Source organism: Oreochromis aureus, linkage group 16 (genome assembly GCF_013358895.1).
Source record: "Oreochromis aureus strain Israel breed Guangdong linkage group 16, ZZ_aureus, whole genome shotgun sequence".
NCBI lineage: Eukaryota > Metazoa > Chordata > Actinopteri > Cichliformes > Cichlidae > Oreochromis > Oreochromis aureus.
In genome coordinates this window covers 4,003,800-4,024,826 of record NC_052957.1, presented here as the reverse complement: position 1 = coordinate 4,024,826, position 21,027 = coordinate 4,003,800, and the positions used below count along the sequence as shown (strand labels likewise).

General features: G+C 41.1%; 1 protein-coding gene across 2 annotated transcripts in view; it reads left to right on the top strand.

Moving 5' to 3' along the window:
• The first annotated feature begins 4,478 nt into the window (after positions 1-4,478).
• The window catches only part of LOC116319962 (histone deacetylase 4-like), a 117,991-nt gene continuing 101,442 nt past the window's right edge, over positions 4,479-21,027 (top strand). For both annotated transcript variants that reach the window (XM_039600044.1, XM_039600043.1), the window contains exons 1-2: positions 4,479-4,614; positions 16,961-17,163. In XM_039600044.1, coding sequence (XP_039455978.1) covers positions 17,142-17,163 — 22 coding nt within the window. In that variant the 5' untranslated portion in view covers positions 4,479-4,614; positions 16,961-17,141. The remainder of the gene's footprint in view (positions 4,615-16,960; positions 17,164-21,027) is intronic.

Sequence of the window (21,027 nt, the reverse complement as noted above, 5' to 3'; positions counted from 1 at the left end):
AGAAAACCGTGTAGTGGTGTCGTCTGTACTCTTTGGCAAAGGGGCTGTTGTACTAGGGCAGCACTGAGTATGGATGAGAACTGGTCAGTTACTCAAGAAAAGTAATATATCACACATTTCTCATTACTTTTCTTAAAAATCATGCCATGGATGGATGGGATGGAAATTAATAAGAATTTAGGGATTCTGATTCCATTATGAATATCACCTATGGATTCCTTATTGATTCTTATTGGGTTGTCATTGGCTCCGCATTGAGTCACCACCATCGGTAAGTGCCATATCAAAGACATTACATTCATGCAAATTAATTGTATTCTGTGGGTCAAATGTTTGTGCATGTTGGGGGTATTTCCCCTCTTTGTTCTCATCAGTGTTGTGATCATTACTCAAAAAGAAGTAATTATTACACATACTACACTGAACACTTCACTTAAAAGTAATGCAGTACATAATTACTCACAGGAGAAAGTAATTTGTTATACTACTTGTTACATTACTTTTGCATTTCTCCATAAAAATGACCCGAAACACATTTTCTCTACAGTTTCACACACCAACACAAATCCCTATCATAACGAGGACACACATATCATCTTTCTCTTAGTATTTAGTAATGAACAAAAAGCCGACGACACAAATATCAAAGATGAAAACCAGCACAAAGAGACTTTAGAGCAATCGCCATGGCGATTCTACTATAGAAACATAAACAGGTAGAAACGGAGGCTGCAGCCTGACTGCTCATCAGTTTGTTACCTAAGTTCAGGGTCTGGCTTCTGGGCTGGGGTCGGCATTCACTCAGCTTTAACTTCATTCTGGGTTCTTTGCTAGCTTAGCATTAGCATGCTGTCCCTGCAGATGCTTGAAAAGAGCCAAAGTTGGGTTAACAGCATAATAGTGTTTCTGCCCTGGATGCAGTTTCTGCTTTACTATCACGCTCTCGTCCTTTTTCTTGAAAAACAAAAAACAAACTAATGCTCATAACTGAAAAGCTGTATCGCTGTACTGCTCCACCATTTTCCTCCATGATGACCTGAGATTGTTTGTTTGATTTTTTTTTTCTTTCTATCTGCCTGGCATGAAAATGACTAAAGAACCATAATTTATACTATAAAGTAATGCACTGAATTTAGTAGAGTAACTCATTACATTACTGCGTTACAGAAAGAGTACAGTACCCAACACTGGAACAGATTTTATGATTTTTAATGCTGCAGCTTCAGCAACAATGCATGCCAGCCCTTGATCAGCTCACTTTCTTTTAATGCAGTGCAGATTTAATGCAATCTATGGTGCTGTGGGTCAAAGAGTTTTGCCATTTCTATGCCATAGTGCTGAATGAATGAACATGATCCTAATGACCTCTTTATAACTATTTAGCTATATCAAATAGCTTGGTGTGGCATCTTGTGTTGGCCCTATCTGCTTCCATTGCAGCAGATAAACTCTGGATGCATCCCATTCTTAAATGCCGTGGACGGGTTTCAAGAGAATACTTATTATGCTGTCAGCGGAGCTTGTGGCCGGGTTGAGCCATCCCATCGTTGTTCAAATCAGCTTCCTTGCTTATGTGGACAGGCCCGTGTGAGAGGATGCTTATTATGCTGTCAGTGTTGTTCTTTGGCGAACAGCTCCACTGGGTCGAGTTGTTTCATTTCTCTTTGGATGAGCCCAGACTCTTAAAGCTGGAGTGTTTATGTAATCCCAGCCTTGCTGCTGCTACATCTGCGGCAGCATCAGGTGTCCTTTCAAGCCTGACAGTAATACAGTCCACTGTTGTGCAGTACTTGCATCAGTGCAACTGCTGATTATGACCACACACGGTGTACTGCTGGGTGTCGGTTATTTAAGGACAAAGTTACCACATAACTGCAATTCATCAGATTTCTTTGACAGCCTGGCCATATTAGCGAGCATCTTCAAAACTTCTCTGTTTTGCTTCCAGCCTGCATGAGTGCTTCCTACTCAATTTGTCCTTTAAATGGAAGAAAAAAAGTCACAGGTTCTGTTTGCTCCATGAAAAATAAAGTATCCCTTTATCGCCTCATAGCTATAATCACATCCAGACAATGTGTTTGGATAATAAGTAGATGAATGGTGTTTGAAGGGGATGAGGTGATTTACAGCTCAGTGTTGTATTTTATCCACCTAATTAAACCTGCTTTCCCACTGAGCGTTTTGTTTTCGCCGCTATTGTGTCATTTTTATTTTCATGCTGTCGCATGTTATTGATGTCTTTGCTCCCTGTTTCAGCTGCTGATGTGTGTTAATTCCCCAAACGCTGGTAATTAATGGCACTCGTCAGAGTTACTGGCTGTGTACATTCATAATGTTGCTCTTCAAAGATGACCCCCTCCCCCCTCCAAAAGAGTGAAAACACTACATTAGATTACACAATCAAAAGGGAAACTAACAATGGCACTTTTTCATTAATTGTGTAACATTTTATTCTACACGCTGTGATTCATAGTGTCATTTTACTGGATAAATCAGGGAGTAAACCCCATTGCTTAATACTGATACTGACTAAGGTACAGTGGAAGGAAAGAAAATTAATGGGAAAAAGAAGCGATAATTGTTCCTGGAGCTCCTGGTGTGGTATGCTGCTGTAGCCCATTTGCCTCAAGATCTGAAGCTTGGTGCATTCACAGATGCTCCTCTGCATACTTTGTTTAGAGCAAGTGATTATTTCAGTTCCTGATGCCTTCCTATCAGCTTAAAGCATTCTGGATTCTCCTCTGACCTCTTATGTCAACAAGATATTTTCACCCAGAGAGCTAACAGTCACTGGGTTTGTTCTTTTCCATAGACATGGTTGGTCTAAGACCATGTCTGAATGCCTAAATACACTGAGTTGCTGCCATATGCTTGGCTGATGAGATATTTGCACGAGCATGCAGTTGAATAGGTGCAGATATAATAAAGGAAAATCCTTCCATGGCCTACGTAGCTTTCCTGCTGTTGGCACACATGCTGTCTATAGTAGGCTATGAACTCATCTCTATTGTGCTGTAATTTCTTTTAAACACCACAGTAATGATTTTTAAATAAACTAAACGTCTGTTTGTACTTAATATTATACACAAGATGAACTCACTGTTTGCTGACTTATTTTGGGATGCTGTGTAAAACTGACCAAGCAAGTAAAGCTGTCACAGGGTTTAATCGTAGCGAGTGAAGAGAAAAACTATGAGACAGAGGTATACCATGCTCCAGTTTGTTAGAGGAAGTTGGAGTTGCGCTTCTCACCTTACGGAAGTGTTCCTTTAACAAACAAGGGGAATCAAGAGCACTACCCCCTGATGAGTATTAAGCCTTTTTGGTGCTGTGCAGATATCAGTTACATATGTGGTTTTGTGGCTATTGAACGTCTCCTTGGACACTATAAGGCAGCTTTATACAGACACACACACAAATATATACATATATATATATATGTGTGTGTGTGTGTGTGTGTGTGTGTGTGTGTGTGTGTGTGTGTGTGTGTTTAAACCTATAATTTGAAGGGTATATGGTTTTAGAAGGCTCACATCCAGGAGGGAAACTGCAATCCTCCAACTCCTTCTGGAAAATCTACTGTTGCCACATGTCTCTCCACCTAAGTATTAAACCAGCTACTGCGTGTGACAAGTTGACACATGTTATCTGCAGTTTGGGAAAGTCGTCCCGGAGTGGGAAGAACCAACTGAAACAGCAGACTGAGTTCGCACAGGGATTCCATTCTTCGGTACCAGTGGGTGCATATATATATTAAATATATATACTTTAATATATATATTAAAGTAAGAGGAGTGCCGAGCATTCCAGTGACATTAGAAACCTTGTTTCTTTTGTGCTGGCTGTGTTTTGCTTGGCCTGTTCTTTGGTATTTGCCTAAAATACTAAAGGTTTGAATCAGCATTCAGGAGCTTTTTTACTGTTTATTGTAATCTAAACAAAATTAGGACATATACGTCTTTGCTGAGCACATCCAAAAGAATCCTCTATTAAATGTAAAATACATTAAACCCCATTAAACAAGTTAAAAATAAAAAAAACTTGTACGATGTAGTAAAGGAGGAAGAGGACAGGTGATGATACCTGTGTGTCAGTAGGGTGGTCTTGCCTCATGTGTCCACTTAGAGATTTTCCCGTCAGCTGTCAATCATCCTGCCCGCAGACCCCGCCTCCTACGGAAACACAGGGGGTTGTCTGACACGTGATTAATTCAGTATGGCGGATCTGTTGCTGAGTGCTTGATGATCTGTTGGCTCCAAAAGTTGAATCTGTTCATCTGGACGTAGCGTTTTGTGGGAGAAACGTTTCGTCACTCTAAAGTGACTTCTCAGCTTCAGCTGACTAAGGTTTCCCCAAACCTTATAAACAGTACATTTGCATAATGACTGAAACCAGCCCACTGAAGGAACAATGGGCTGTGAGGTCAGTTCCATAATCCATGCAAATTCCATGACCATTGATCAACAATCACTGACCAAAACCCACTGATCAAAGTGAGTGAGTGATTTTTTTTTTTTTTTTAACGGCACCGACGGGTCCTAAAACCCTGCTTCGTGGATGCTGTTAAGCAGCGGGAGAACAGCAACAACTCCCAGCCAGCAAAGCTCGGTTCAGGTACTGTTTCCGTTCCGTGTTTGTGGAAAAAAAAACCGGTGTTTGCTTTGAACGTTTAGAGGCACATGACTGAAAAAAGTTAGCGATGTTTATCTCTGGGGTCGCTGCGCTTTGTGTCTCCTCGAAGTGAGCTGCAGTCGTGGGGCAACTCCACTTTACTCTGTTTCGTGTGGGTTTGTGGGGTGTTTTACAGTCAGCTGAAGGAAGCCGTGAGTGTTGCGCAATAGAAGTGTTGTTGCTCACTTTCAGCAGTTTGTAGTAGGTTATCAAAAACAGTGTGTTGTGCAACATTGTTGCTCAGCTTTCGGTGTGGTGAGAAGCAGATTGTTATTAAAGCGTGTTCACTGTGTTTTTGCCTCGTGTTGTCACACTGCCTTCATGCTGAGTTTGAGGTTACAGCGAAGGGTTGCCAGATGTTCTGGGGAGGTTTCGGCGCAAACAGCCGCGCTTTTAGCGGAGCTGTTCGAGCACACACAAAGTTTTGTTCTTGTAGTTAAACGCATTGGTTTGCTCCATAGTTCCTCAAGTAACACAGAGACAGCACGGGTGTCCCTGTGCGTGCGTGCGCGCGCGCGTGTGTGTGATGGAGGTTTCTGCTGAGGTCGGACCGCGCTGCCGCAGTTCTGGCTGTAAACTTTGTCTCGGTGAAGTGTAAACAGAGCGGAGCAGCAGCAGGGCTGTGCCTGTGCTCTGCTAAATCTCCTGTAAGCCTTCACTAGTGGAAACTATTCCCTCAGCATTACAAGCTCTGGAGCACTGCTGGCGCATGCTTGTAAACTCCAGGCCCCACGGGAACAAGGTCACAGCAGCCCACTAAAGAAATGCCTCAGTTGTCCTCCTAAAGGATGAGTCTGCCGAGAGCACAGGCCAGACTGGTGAAGATGTAAAGCAGGATCATTGAATTATGGCAGGATCTCTTTCTGCAGCCTGCAGCCTGTTATATTCTTACTCTTTAAGAGCTGATGTTCAACAGGGTCTGTCTGTGACTGACAACTCATTAAGCATGTCTGATCTTCTGCGGCTTCAAAACGTCCTCATGTGGTCTCATTCAGTTGTTTGATGATGACAGATGTCCTTACATCATGATATCAATCCTTTGAAGGTAACAGCAGAGTGAAGATGATGGTGTAAAACAAAGAAACAAATGTTTGTGAGCCGAACGCTCGGGCTTCTGGCATCTCTGAACAATCAGCTCTAGACCGTTTTTCACTCTTGGCTTCTCGTGATGTCATGTAATCTCAGTTACGCCGCACTGATTGTGAGCACAGAAGCTGCAACCTTAAACCTTCTGACTGAGATGGGCAGCCAACCAGAAGAAAGCTGATTTGGGGAGTGAGTTAAATGGATTGTTAAGACAGTGGATAACCTGAGAGGTTACACCAAGGCCTATTGTAGGATAAATAAGGGTTATTTGAACTGTGGAAAAGTGACTTCTCTAAGGAGTTGAGTCCAAGTATTGAGCTGGAATAAGTGGGAGAATAAGATGGTTGGATGGATGGATGTCCCCTTTGAGAAGCATATGCGAAGTCTTGTACAAAACAAACTCTAAACATGTCTAATAAAACTCCACAGGGCTGGCAGCCTGTAATTATTCTTTGGCCACATGAAAAATTCCAGAGGAAGACCATGTTATGGCGTTTTGGATTGCAACGCAAAGCTGCCACAAAAAATGTTTTTGTTTGAAATAAATGGTTTCGCATTTGCACAAAGTTTTTCTTTGTGGCAATTACTTTCATTTTGCATTGTACATGCAAAGAGGAAGTGTTGACATGGTTGTAGTGCGTGGTAATGATTTCAGTTATTATTATCCAAGTCACTTTCTTGTTTTCTTTGTAATGATCATGGGGTGTGAAATGTCTTGCAGTTGCTCTGGATTTTAGTGTTTATAGACCAGTGATGATGATTTGTGTGTGTAATTGTAGAATATGAGGGCAAAACCGAGTCTGACCCTTTTGCTTTCTGGCAAGGACGCACCTACCAGAGTTGATCGACCCACCCAAGACAGTTCTTGGATTTTGACCAGATGCTCTGTATCCATCTGCATCTGCATCTCCATGAAAGGGGGTGTACAGTAAGACACAGGAGAAGCATAAATAATCTGGTCAGATTTCAAATGAAACACCTGGTGTATTGCTTGTATTGACTTTGAAAGACAAAAAGTCACCTGCACATTTGATTTGCCCCTTTCGACAGCTTTATGTGGACTAAGGACTTAAAGGATAACTGACAGTTTTTAAATCACTGTAAATTAACTTTTAAGAGTCCATCTAACAAAACCTCTGCCTGGCTTAAACACCTGCAGTAACTGTCTCACATTTTAGACTTTGGTGTTTGTGGAACTGAATTATTCCTAATTGTACTGTGCAATGTGGGATTTTGATGTGGGGAGCACGGTGGTGCTGTGGTAAGAACTGATGCCTCACAGCTGGTCAGCCGGGGCCTTTCTGTGTGGGATTTGGGTGTTCTCCCTGTGCAATCCAAAGACATGTGCATGTGTTAGCTCTGTGATAGACCAGCGCCCTTCCCAGGGTGTAACTCGCCTCTTGCCCAATATCTTCTGGAGGGTGTTGAATCTTAGGCGTTAGTGTTTAAGAAAATTGTTCTTTTTTTCTTGTAATATTTAAGCTAAATGAGACTTGATAGCACGATACAGACTGGAAGTCCCGCTATTGTTAATATGTCAGCCATAATATGTCCACTTTAAAGGAATCTGTTGCAGTTAGTGTGCAAAATGCTGTAATATTAGGAAGTCTGCATTTTCAAGCAGGACTTTGGGTGGTGTTTGACAGTAAAGAAAAAGAGGACTTCTGTCTGTGTCTAACACTGGGCTGATTGGGTCAATGCAAAGTAACCAGTCTTTTCATCTTTTCGTCAGGGAGAAAGCTTTTATAAGATGGCCTGCAAGTTGTGCTTTTGTTTGTTTGAGTATGAACAGAGAGAATAATTTCCTGGTGTACCGTGAGATTGTTTTGTATTTCTATTAGGAGCTATTAGGAGGATTAAAATGCTGGTTTTGGGAAAGTGCAAGAAAAAAGATTCATAATGCCTAAGTTTGAGGTTTTTTGTTATTTTTCTTCAATCGTCTAGTTGATTCAGCCGCTTTTTTTCCCTGGAGTTTCCCAGACAAAAGTTGACTGACAAGACAGGTGATATGTCATGGTGATATCTTTTGGTCGTTACTCCAAACTCATGGTACTAAGTCACGTAATAAGAGAGGTTCAAAGTTGTATTGGTCTTTAAACCAACCAAGCCTGAGGCAAAATTCATAAAGTGCCAGAAGTGTAGGATAAGCATTTCACAGTGTGACTAGCAACTGACCAATAGGAATGCAGTGTGAAATGATGCACTGATCAACAAGCGCTTGTGAAAGAAGTAAAACAAACTCAAACAGTATAGATGGAAGTGAAGCATGCAAAACAAAATAGTTGAGATTCCAACAAAGAAGAAAATCTGGTTGAGAAGCTTTGTTTGTATGATTTGTCCCCCAGCTGGTATCATCACTGCGCCAAGGAGGGTGTAGCACGGAAAGATATAGTGGATGTATAACAGCTGTACATCTTGGCCCCGATTCAGTACTACACATTAATATCATAGGGAGTACATAAGAGAAGTTGCAGTAGGTGACCTTAGACCAGCAAGCACACGGCTACCTACATCATTACCTTACCAAAGTTCATGAGCACTTGTGTCCTAAGTTTGCCTCTTTTAATCTCTTTAATAAGCTCATTTATCTTGGTTCCATTGTGCTTTGTAAAATTCCGGGTCTGACTTTCCAATTTCCTTCTATTATTTAGCACAAGCTGGCGCTCAGAACGTTTGCTTGTTTGTGGACATTTTGTGGATGTTGTCACACTAATGGATTCTAATGGGTTCTATTAATGCCACTGTTGTGCTCAGAGACAAATAAAATGATAGAACCCAGCAATGCACAATCACCCAGCAGGAATTTGTAAACTGGGAAGGTCGTTCCACCAGCGCACTGCCATTCCAAATACTACTGTATCTTTGTTTTCAGTCTGTATTCATTTATTCTTTTATTTTGTCCTGCTCTTGATTGCACACAGTGTTTGAGAAAACACTAATATAGTTTGAATGACACTTGGGGAAATCGGCTGTACATGAATCCTTCAACTAAACCAGCCAACCAATCAACAGATGGTTACAGTACATTGTTTTTTCTCATTTGGCTTACTGTTATGCAAGTTTATAAAAAGAAAGGAAGCTGGATATTGGCCAGAAAAACAGCAAAAGTAAACAAGAGGAAGATTGAAGGCAGTAAAAAAAGGACTGTGAATTTTCAATGGCCAACTGTAAAGAAGCTCTCAGCCTCAATTGATGTGATTTGAAGCTTGATGAATCCTTGTGTTGATCCCCTTTGGGCGCTCTATGAGTTCATTGCAGTTGACTATTCTCCAACATTCAGCTCCCTTATCCCCAGTTGGTGCCTCACAACTCCAATAATAAAACCTGTTTAGCTCTTTTGTTCTTGTCCTGACTTTGAACCTCTAAAATCAGTTAGCAAGTGGCTGGCATTTGGGACAGGCATCCCTGTTTGTTCACATGTTGTTTATGTGACACTGATTGACTTTGTAAATGGCATTGGAGCTTTGGTTTTATACTCAAGCAGCATTGTCCAAATAGTAATTTGTCTATCAAACCAAAACTGCAGTTGACAGTTGCTTTTCAAATGATTGTAGTTTAGATTTTAATTCCTCTTAATCACCATGTGTTGGTTTTAGTCTCACTTCAATAACCTTCATTGTGCCATGTGCATTTAGAAAACTAGATGCACATGGCAACAGATGCTTCTCGGCATCTGACAGTGTTAAAGTTGACACATGCTAACCATTCAGTGTTTTCCACACGTAAACTTGTGCCGCTGTAGGTCTGTGGGCCTCGGTATATTAGCAGTATATTTTTCATTATAATTTCTTTATCTGTCTGTTGGATTGACACCATCACTTTACTAGTAGATGATCCCTTTGTGCTTTTTCTCGTTCTTCTGATGCTAGCCGCCTTGTTGCAGCCCTTAACAGTTTGGGTTTTCCACACAGGTCGGCTGGCTGGCCAGGTGGCTGTTATAGCGGTCCTCAATGCTATTCATCTGCCTACTCACCAAGAGTTTTCTACATCTGTATTTACTTCAATATCACCATCTGGGACTGACGCTGGTAGTGGTGGTCCTTCTTCGTCAGCAGTTGTAACCTTTTTCTGTATCACATGTACAACCGGTTCACCTCCTGCTATCCCAGGCTTACTGATTTTAAGTCAGAGTTGGAGTTACTTGCATGAAGTATATTTCATAGAAGTGGTATTTATCAATGAATTTAAGAAAGCAAGCATGCACACACAATGCTTGCAGACTACTCCCTTCCTCCACAACACCTCCTACCTCTGTTACGGTTGTCAGATACTAACTTCACTGACAATTCTACAAATTACTTTGTGACTATATTATCATTTGCAGTAGTACCGATACAGATGACAGCATCTTGGCCTCCTCCAGTTGACACAAAACATCACACAGAACAGTTGCAGACAGGTAGGTACACAGCTCCTCCCCTTACCAGCAGCTGAAGTATTTGATGTTCACAACACTGAATGAGTTTGAGAGGTCATGAACCATCATAAATGTCAACCTGGCCACCAAACAATAATTTTAGTTGCTTAATTATTAGCAGTTACAAACCCAGCCTCAGGGAATCACTAGTGTACGCCTAGCGTTGGTCCCATACCTGTTTAATTGGGAGAGCTGCTTTAGGAATTGCATCTGGTATTCAAATCTTTGCCAAATCAAAGGTGGATTTTTCAGCTGAAGGTATTTTTATTTGATAGCAATGTTAACCGTCTGTTAAGTTATTTATTATGATGTTATAGACAGACAAGACTGATAATGTTTGCTTCCTTAAAAATGTCATTAAGGTAGCGGGCTAAGAATAAAATCATAGCATTATCATTCTTGCCTGTCTGTAACATTATAATGACCACTGTCATGTTTTAGTGTTTTGGTGCTCCCTAAGACAATCTTAAAATATTTGTCACATACATATTTTACAATTACTTTTTTGCACTATATGCTATATATAGTCAAATCAAAAATTGTGTTGTCACTGTTTACACGATTCTAACATTTCTTTAAAAAACAAATGGCCATATAAATGCTATAGAAGAATCCGCCCATTTATCATTTACAGCATCAGTGTGCTAATGTTTGGATTTTCTAAACCAGTAAGAACGTAGGGAAAGTTGCAACCTGATAAAATCAGCACATATTTGATCTAGAAAACTTTCAGTACAAGTATGTTGATGTTAACCTTCCAGGAAAGACAGCTGTGCATGCTAGGACTTTTCTATTATTAGCAGAAGAGTGCTTTGTTAAGTTCAGACTTGTTCATTAGTATAGACTGAAATTTCACTTTAATCAAAGAAAAGAAATTGGATTTCAGCCAGGAAAGCAGGACAAGAAGACAAAGATTGAAAGCAGCAAGAAGGATGCTGGGATTTTAATGGGCGGCTATACAGAAGCTCTCATCCTCAACTGATGTGATTTTGAGGTTTGATGAGTTCTTGTGGTCACCCAATGAACTCATGGCTGTGAATTATTCTCCCACAGTTCAGCCCCTTACACCCCGTTGGTGCCTCGCAACTCTAATAATAACCCGTATTAGCTCTTTTGTGTTTTTGCAGGACCTTGTCCTGACTTGGAACCCATCCTAGCGCTCTGAAATCAGTTATCAATAGGTTTGTAGTTTGGAAAGGCATCCTTGTTAGTGAACATTTTGTTTTCGTTTGACTGATTGTGTCTATTAATAGCACAGTGGTGTTGGGTAAGAGCTTGGTACCTGTGATGGACAGGCCTGCACACTCAACCATTGTACAAATAGCCATTTATTCATTTTTTTCTTTTTAGGCAAAAGAAAAACAATTTCAGGTAATCTGTCTATTCTTATGATGGAAATTTTGGTTCTGATTCCCCCTCCTAGTTTGATTAATATTCTCAAACTATTAATTTAAAAAAAACAACTCAACATAAAAAGTTGCATCTGGTTACGTGAACCATCGGCTGAGGATGCAGGAAAAGTGAATTTTCAGGCATTTTGCTGGTGTGCTTCACCCACGTCCCCCATTATGCATATCGGGATATTTTATTTGACATTTAGATGAATTCCAGCATTTTGTGACGTTAACCCAGTTATAAAAACAGTGACTGAAGATGAGTCAGTACATGAATAGAAGTAATGCTGAAATGGTATGTTATTGAGAAATAAAACACTGTATTTTAACCACGACCTCCAGCACTTTAGGCTTGAATGTTTAGTAATGATTTGTACCAAAGCTTCAAAACGAAACTCAAGCCTTCAGCTTAGCTGCGTTTAAAACATTTTAAAGTGACTTCATTTGAAAGATTTTTAATGCAATATCCGTGATGTTATTTGAATTTGTGTAGAATTCGGGTACCAGGTCTCAAGGTTGGTCTCATGATTTATATCTCCAGTCATTTCATCAACATGTACACGGTCACTGTTTTGCATTTTGATGTGAAACATTGTGTGAAGTCGTTTACCCAGTTTACAAAGTAAAGTTTGTGACAAAGCAGTGACAGCTGTTATCCTTAGAGACTAATACTGACTGTAGTCATTACACAAGTTGTACTGTTGGTATATCAAAAATGTGAAGATTTTACAAAAGTTAATCTTGTTTTATAATTTATTTTAATTAGGTAAAACCTTTATTCAGCATTCATTGTATGAAAAATTTGATTGTAGTTTGTAGCTCATGAAAATCAAAAATCCAGTATCTTACATTATTAGGATGTAAATTTGACTTTGAGTAAATTATTATTTGCATGGTTTAAATGCTTTGTGTATCTCTCGGTCTAGTTCTGTATGTGTACAATCACAATCCTGGGAAAAACTGCTGACTTGACAGTTGATGACGATGATCAACCTCCACAAGCCAATAAGCTGTTTCCAGACTGCTGTATTAAAGAAACGCTGTCAGAAGTGTCCTACCTGGACTGTTCCTCGGTATTCCAAGCTGCTCTTTTCAAATAAAAGTAAATTTTGGAGTAAAGAGGCACAGATTTGAATGTGACGTTTCTGTGATGCTTTGGGGTGTGATCTGCTGGTGTTGGCTGCTGTTGGTCAACTGTGCTTCATCAAGTCCAAAATCTATGCAGCCTTCTACCACGAGATTGTGGAGCTCTTCATGCTTCCATCTGCTGATGAGCTTCATGGAAATCCTGATTTACTTTCCAGCAGGACTAAGCTCCTGTCTACTGTGCCAAAATTACTGCCAAAATAAGAAACAACAGTCATTTCTGTGAAGGTGATATAATCCAAGAACTGTTTTAGGGTTTATGCACCCAAAAGTGATGGAGTACAGGTTCTAATTCTCATGACCACCTTTTCAAAGCAATGATGGTTTCAGGCTTTTTGAAAAGCAGTGGTGGTGCAATGATTCAGCTGTTCTCGTAGGTCTTTTGCATGTACAAACTAAAACTATGAGATTCACATCGGAAGTTTTTTTGTTGTTGAGTATGTTGGCTTTGAAAAGAGCAGTTTTGTTCTCAGTGCCTCGTTTAAATAAAGCAGGAAACCTCATCAGCTGCAGTCACAAATGCAATTTTAACATTCAGTTAACTAAAGTTTGAGGCATTCATTATCACTCACTGCAGGAGAAATTGCAGAAAGTGAGTCTGCACGGAGAGCCAACACGACTGGCCTCACTTTGTTTAAGGCAAACCTCCTATAACTCAGCATCAAAGGACATTCTTATATTAACAGAATTGTCTCATTCCGTATACGCTTTGAAATTATATCGGCATTAAAAAAAAAAAAAAAAAAGGATCTGTATATTGCCCAGCCCTTGTTTTACACACTGAACTTCACAGATGAACCAGCTCCTGTCAGACACACTACAATATTCTACCCTTGTCTTGGTGGTAGTAATAAAGCAAAAAGCTTCCTGTTGGGCCGTCCACATCTATTTCAAGAATTCTGAGCTGCTATCACACTGTAAAGACTCTACACCTCAGAAACATGTCTGTCCATGGCATACAAGGCACTAATCCCATCGCCAGCTGAATAATTCATAGTCAATTAGGGCTGAGAGGCTGAGGCGGTCTTCATGGAACAAATGCATTTTCAATGATTCATTTCATGAGCTATGCAAGGGGTCTCTTAATTGTTGTTTACTGCTCACTATCCAACCACATGTTATTTTTATGCTATCGTGATTACTCCCGGCAGTGCTCAGAGTGCTTGGGAAATGAAGTCCATTAAGGGGTCCTGAGAGCTGTTTTCCTGTCAAGCACCATGAAACGTTTCCAGATTCAAACTTCACTGCACGAGAATAATAAATCTTATCCAGACGAGTCAGCCGGTGAAAATGAGGTGCTTGAAGAGATGCAGGTGATGTATTTTATGGTGCCACAGTGTAGGGAAAAGAAATATCTGCAGTGTTGTACAAGGATCCATTTTTTATGGGATCCCCGTAGAGTAATTAAGAATCCAGGAGAAAAAAAAAAATGAAGTCATGTGGAAGTAGCATCACAAGTGATAACAGATCAGCTTTACAATCTGCAACTGGCTGGAGTCGGTAAAGGCTTCTCTTTGAACTCCAAATGCCTAAAGTCACTACTGTCATACTATAACAGACCGTAAAAGAACAGTGTGTGTGTGTGTGTGTGTGTGTGTGTGTGTGTGTGTGTGTGTGTGTGTGTGTGTGTGTGTGTGTGTGTGTGTCAGACAGACAGACAGACAACTCCTCTGACAAAAATAGGCAGTTTGAGCTGAGAATAGCACCACTGCCCTCCAGTTGACGCCCCATGCCTCAGCAAATCCATCAACACCCATTTTAGGTGTCCCTCACGGTCATCCAAGTGTCATCAGTGTACATGTAACTAAACATACACCCTTGTCAGGAATTCAGACTGACATCTAAACCTCTTCCATTGCTGTTTTGCCCCGTGGCTTGAAAGATGCTGTGAAGAGCCGCACTCAACTCGAAGAGTGAAATACTGTGTTTTGACTTTTGTCATAGCAACACATTCATCTTTTTCTCAAAGTCACAAATGGCACTTAAACTTTAATATTATCCCATCAGCACGCTGACACTTTATTCCGCTCACATTTGACGGCAATTAATAATCTGGTTTCTCAGATGAATTTGTTCTAGACTTAAGGGACCGTTATGGTGTTTATGATAATTCCTGATAGCTGAGGTAAGAGCCTGGAGACTGTTGGCAGGAATACGTTTCCATGAAGTTGTATTTTTCTGCACAACAGAACTGAACGTAGGTATGTGACAGTGATTCAGTTTAGCAGCTTTAAAGAGCGAGTGTGTCTGTTTGAGAAAGAAAAGGGAGCGCAGACGCACTTTGCTGCGGCCGCTGTGGGGTTTAAATGGACTGATTGCAGCTCTCATTACCACATGTTTGTTTTCAGCTCTGCCGACACCTGTTAGATGTGACAGAGGTGAGTTTTAGTTTCTGCCGGTTAGAGTTGAAGAGCCAGAGGCCTCTCTATGTGTGTTTGTTTGCGCACCGCTCGCAGTTTTGATTGCATAAGACACACAAACACGAGGCAGTATGAAAAGTTTTCTTCCCCTCTTTCTTCTGCTATTGACTCGGAGGTGAGTCTAAGCCTTCATGAAGCCTCTGTTTGCATTTCATTTGGGGCTCTACCAGAGCCTTTTATTTAGGCAGTGACTTTCCCAGGCTGACCGTGCAAACTGTGGGAGCAAACACGGTAATAGATGTAATCAGATCTTAAAATGCTTGCAAAGGCGTGTGCCCCGGTAAGCTCTGATGCATAAATGTGACAAATGCGGTGTATTATTCTTGCAGTGCTTAATCACCGATGTACACCTGCTAAACCAAATTCAAAAGCTTCTCTTCGTGGGGTGTGGCTCAGGCAGTGTTGTGATGACAGTTCTGATAGTGACTCGCATTACTCTGTAAATATGCTGTGATTTTAAGTAAAGCCAGATGGTTCAAATGAATCACTTTGATTTAATAAAAAAAATAAACACGTTATACAACTTGCCAGTTTGTTTTCACTCTGTTCTCTTCCTTTTAGTCTCTGTTTTAAATTTGCTAGTGCACTGGAAGTTTGGAAGACCCACATGGACATGTTGTAGCCGCCTCCTGTCACTTGAGGGCAGTGTCAAAAATATGTGTCCCAACCCGTCCTGTGGGCTACTCTTGTTGCTGTTTGCGGTGCTGTTGGTCCTTTGGTTTAGCCCCTGCTGTGGAGAAGAGATGCCAAAATATACAAAGAACGTCTTTGTAGTGCAGCGAAACAGGGTGCTAAAAATAAAAACGACTGTCCAGTCAGCCGTTTTTGTACTTTTTCCCTCGTCATAGTTAACCCCGCTGTTGCTCCCTTGGCTGTTCAACCATCAGCATTGGAGAACATCATTCCTGTAAGCCCACAAGCTGTTCTGGAAGTTGGACTTCACAGCCCCTGCATAGACTGAATTCCCGCTCTGTCTTTCTCTACTTAGCCAAAAATCTCCACCAAATTCAAGCTGTTTAACACCTGCACTGCTGCCCTGAACTTTTCTCTGTATAACTGAGCAGAGCAGTATGTCAAAATGAAAATCTCCATGCCAGTTGGATTGAATATTAAAGAGTATTTACTGAAGCAGCTCCCCAGAGCAAAAGCTGCGTGATGTCCGATTGTGAGAATGGAGAGGGTATTTGTCCGGGGAAATTCTCTGCAAGCCATGTGTGTTGCCTGCTGAACGCACTCTCACCTAAACTGAACTCTGTGTTTCCAGCATTGTTGCAGACCGTCTCCTGCTGTGTGCTGCATGTGAGAAAGTGCAACTCAGGACGGTGTCCTAACTTGATTCTTGCTGCATTTTCCTCACTTTATATCTCTTTAGCAACAATTGTAATTGTAAGACTATTTATAACAGATTTACAACAGGTAGGAAGTTGCTGTTGAACATTAAACACTTGCCTTTGTTTTGTAACAGCAATAGCAGAAATTGCAGTTTATTTTCTAATTTTCAGCGTTGTTCATCAACTCTGTGTAAGAATGTCCTGGACAGTTTTATGGAAGTGATTTAATTCAAATTGGGGCTTAAGAGAGTCAGAAACTCTGAACTGGGGTCATCAGTTCTTTGAAAGCTGGCTGGCAGGGCTGTCTGTCCTTTGTTGCCTGTGCAGGGAGGGATAAATGAATGGCAAAAACCATAAACGGACACCAGCACATAAGACGCCTCGTGCAGAATATGTAGTGTTTGTTTTAAGTTTGTTTAAAAATGGTTAGCATATTGCAGTGATAAATGAGCGCCTGCATGAAATGCCCCTCTTTTTTGTATCTCCCCCTCACAGGCAGTTTGGTGAAGCAGTCCAACGAGGTCTTCACCTGTGGCACAGCGTGATGAATCCCTCCATGTTCCTCTTTGGCCGAGCTGGGTAGCGAACGATGGTGACCATGACAGAGGCGCACTGACGCCCTCGCTCGCTCCTCTCTTTCCACATCAAGTCTGCACGAGCAACAGCAGCCATAACAATGAGCTCTCACAGTCGCCAAGGTAAGAAATAAGAAATGTAAAATTTAAACACAGCAGTTTATTTTGAATAGATTTATAGCTGCTGTGTTATGGGAAAAGTATATATTCTTTTCCTCCTTAGCACAGATCTGGATTTCTATTTTACTCAACTGGACAAAAGGTCCATTGTGTCCTCACTTCCCATCAAGCTCTGCTTGTCTTGGTCATGTTCAGCAAATTGATTTCACAGGCATTTATTAATTGTTGCAGTACTAACGGTTCTGTGCGACACAATGTAGCTTGCTGGCATCACCTTCTATTCTTTTGAAAAGTGTTTGGAGAAATGGTTGAGTCCCTGCCAAAAGGCTTTTCAAAGGGGTTTGCGTCAGAGCCGATGTTTCAGGTCGTCACATTACGGGGAAAACTGGCACAGGCCAAAGATATTTACTGATTTCTTTCTTGGTCTTCTTCCTCTTTTTTTTTTTTTTTTTTTTTCCTTTTTCTTAAATACACTGCGTTATGCAAGTGATCGTTGGAGTGGGCCGTGTTTTCCTGTTTCATTTCCTTTTTATTTTGGTCATTTCTGTTCCCTGCTCATGCTTCCCTCATCAACTTGCTTCTGAATATATGACATAAATTTAACTTAGCAGTTTTGGTTTTTTCATGTAATAATAATAAATTGATGATGTTTATCTAGTGTTAAGTTAAAAGAACAGTTGTATTCGTCGCATGTTTTTCATTTCATTTGGGGAGGTGGAATTTTTACGTCACAGCTAACAATCTGCTGATGGACAAATCTTTTGAAAAACAAATGTCAGCTGTTATGAAATAAAATAAAAAAAATAGGTGAGTGATGATTGTGTTTGCATTAGGCCAGAGCATTCATCCAGTGCCAGACCTTCCTTCTCTTTGGGGAGCTCAGAAATTAAGCTCTCATTGCTCAGTTTCACTTCATGTTAGCAGTTCATTTTCTCCTTGTCGCCCTTCAGTTTGTGCAGTTCTGGTAAAGCCTTTTTCCACGTATGACAGATCATCATTTCCTATTTTTTTTTTAGACCACCACTTTGAGGACTAAAGAGCCTTTTGTCTGACTTAAACTTGGGTGGCAAAGGCTGGCATGTTGACATGCTACTTGGCATTTTGGAACTGGGTTTATGGCCTTGGAGGCAGAGCTAGAACACACACACAGAAAAACTCTCTCTTATCCCTGCAAGACCTTCCCCTTCTGTCTACCCCCCTCTCCCTGCCCTCGTCTCCTCTCTCCAGCAGCAGTAATCGGTGGCAGTCCTGGCTGAGGGGGATCTTGCGTCAATAAATCGTCATGCATAGCGACTCGCCGGCCTGGAACACAAACAGAGAGAGGGGCCGTCTGCTGCTGGAGGCCTTGTATAGCTGGTTAAAAAAGCTTTGAGACCTCCGGAGTCTAACCAGAAAAAATCCTGGATGTTGTATGCACTTGGGTTAGTTAGAGTGTATTGTGTAGTGTCAGTCTTGTTTTTACCTCTTGGACTGGCCCCAGCCTCCTCTCTGTGATGATATGGATGCTGCTGTTTAGTAGTTATGCTTTATGTTTGCAGTCTGGACATAATGTGTAAACAAAGGAGCCAAAAACTTTGGCAAAGCGAGACCATGAAAACTCCCCGCTGGATTTTATTTCTTGCTTTGAAACCACGAAATGCTGGCGGCATCTTAACGTGTCTGCTTCATGTCCGCAAAAGCACCTTAGACACTTTAACATAGTAGGTGTGATGACATTCTTGACTAACGTATCACTTTCAACACGACAACCGCTTGCTTTAAAGTAACTGATAGTTGGAGCTCTGAAGATCGCTTTTTATGGTGTGGAGCTTCAGTGCTAATCAGCAGTGAAGCTTTAAGAGCCTTTAACCAGTTGGGGGAGATAAAATGATCACAGTGTTGTTTAACAGACCTTTCACACGGTTAAAGATGAGGTTAGTGCTGTTGTTTTAGGCTTAGTTGTGAGTAAAATAATCACTCGGCCCCAAATTTGAGAACCAACACCCTTACTGATGATTACACATTACACACGTGATTATTTTGGAGACTTCCCCTCATACAGCAGTCGCCTGTACATAATAACATTTTACATCTAAAATTTCTTTTCTAATTTACTGCAGACATTGGCTTAAATTGTCGCTATTTCCGAGAAGGTAGAGACATCAGTATGTGCTTACGTGAGCTCTCTCCTGCTACTCTGGCTTTCTCCCACAGTGCAAAGATATGCATGCGTTGGGCTAATTGCGAATTCTAAATTGCTAATTAATTAAATCTGTAAGTGTGAACGTGAGTCTGTCTCGCTTCCTGTGATGACGTAATAAAGTGAATCAAAAGCGGACCCACACTTCATTTCTGCGACACACAAAAATACACACAAAATAAAGAAGTGATCACAATAAAGGAATCGCACCTCCTCAGTCTTTTTTTAATTTACTGTTGGTTTATGGCAGATGGCTGTGAATTATTCATGTTTTTGGGATGACCACAGCCATGTGTAGATTTTATCCCAGAGATTATTCAGTATCAGGGAGGAAGGACGGCACAATAAGTGCCTCATAAATGATGCTGGAGTTGAAACCAGATAAGACTGTTTTGTTTTGTTTTCTCTGCTGATAAAGGCAGTGCATTCTTCATGATCTTAATGATTTGTGCTTTGGTTTTTTTTCCTTAGCTCTCGTCAATTTTGTCTGGTTCTAGCATTTCGGTAGTGGTGCTAATGTCGCAGTTTTAAACTAAAAATGCAGGGTTTCATTCTTTAGTCTTTCCTGGAGGGACTGTTTCCTGACAGAATATGAGATGCGTGTTTAGGCCTTTGGGGTCAGCTCATTCCTCTAACAAAATTTAAGCCCAAGTATTAGATTTAAAGGTAATCAAAGGCAGGCACTGCAGTTTACACTCCTGCATTTGAAATAGGAGGAATTTTTAATTCTTTCACTTGCCCTTCCTTCTCTTCTGTCACTCTAATTTCTCAGTCTGTCTCATTTTCTCTCTGGCTCCAGGTTTTAATCAGAAATTGTAATAAAGACTCTCAGTGGGAGCTATCAAAAGCTTGCAGTGGTGGATTAGAAGAGAGTGGCTAGCCTGTGCCAGGCCACTGGAAGTGAAGCATAATCTTCAAAAAGGGAGCTTAACACCTGCCGGTCCACGCCGATGATTCCTCATTTACAGAGGCCGGTGTCGGAGAAGGCTCGGGGTGTTAATTGATGGTTTAAGTCTGAACGTTTTGAAAGTTGTCTAAAGATGACTGAAGTCGACCGAGTTGAGAGGCAGAATGAATTAAGCAGGAGCTTAATCAGAGGAAGTTATCAGGGAAGTCGAACACAGAGCGAGGCGGTTCAATTCATCTGGGCTTGATTGCAGCCGCGCACAGAGCAGCTACTGCTATCTAGTAAGAGCTGGAGGAGCACAATGGTACTCTCTCCTATCCGAGCCTGATTGCTGCATTCAAATCGCGCCGCACGGTTATTGTTCTAATTTATCCTTGGCTCTGCAGAATATTTCTCAATGGAGTGATGGATTGGAATGAGAGCTGAACTGGACTAAACAGAAGCATTTTTAGGAGAACAATGGGAGCTGCTGTGGAGAAATAAGATTACTGCTTCATGATTGTCTTCCCCTCTACAGTTTTCCAGACTATTCCATTCAAGTAGTCTCATTGTCAGATGAAACAAGTGTGCGGTGCAGCCTTCAGAAGAATTTATTAAGCATTCAGAGCTTTGCTGCTGCCGTTGCTGGAACGAGAAGCTCGGTACTGAATTGCGGTTTTGTGTTTTTTGTTATGCATAGTGTCCTTTCACGTAATTAAAGATCATTTCATAATTAGATTATTTTTAGGGCTGTTTTTGGTAGCAGTGACAATGTGGTAATGGATTTTTAACGTCCTCTGAT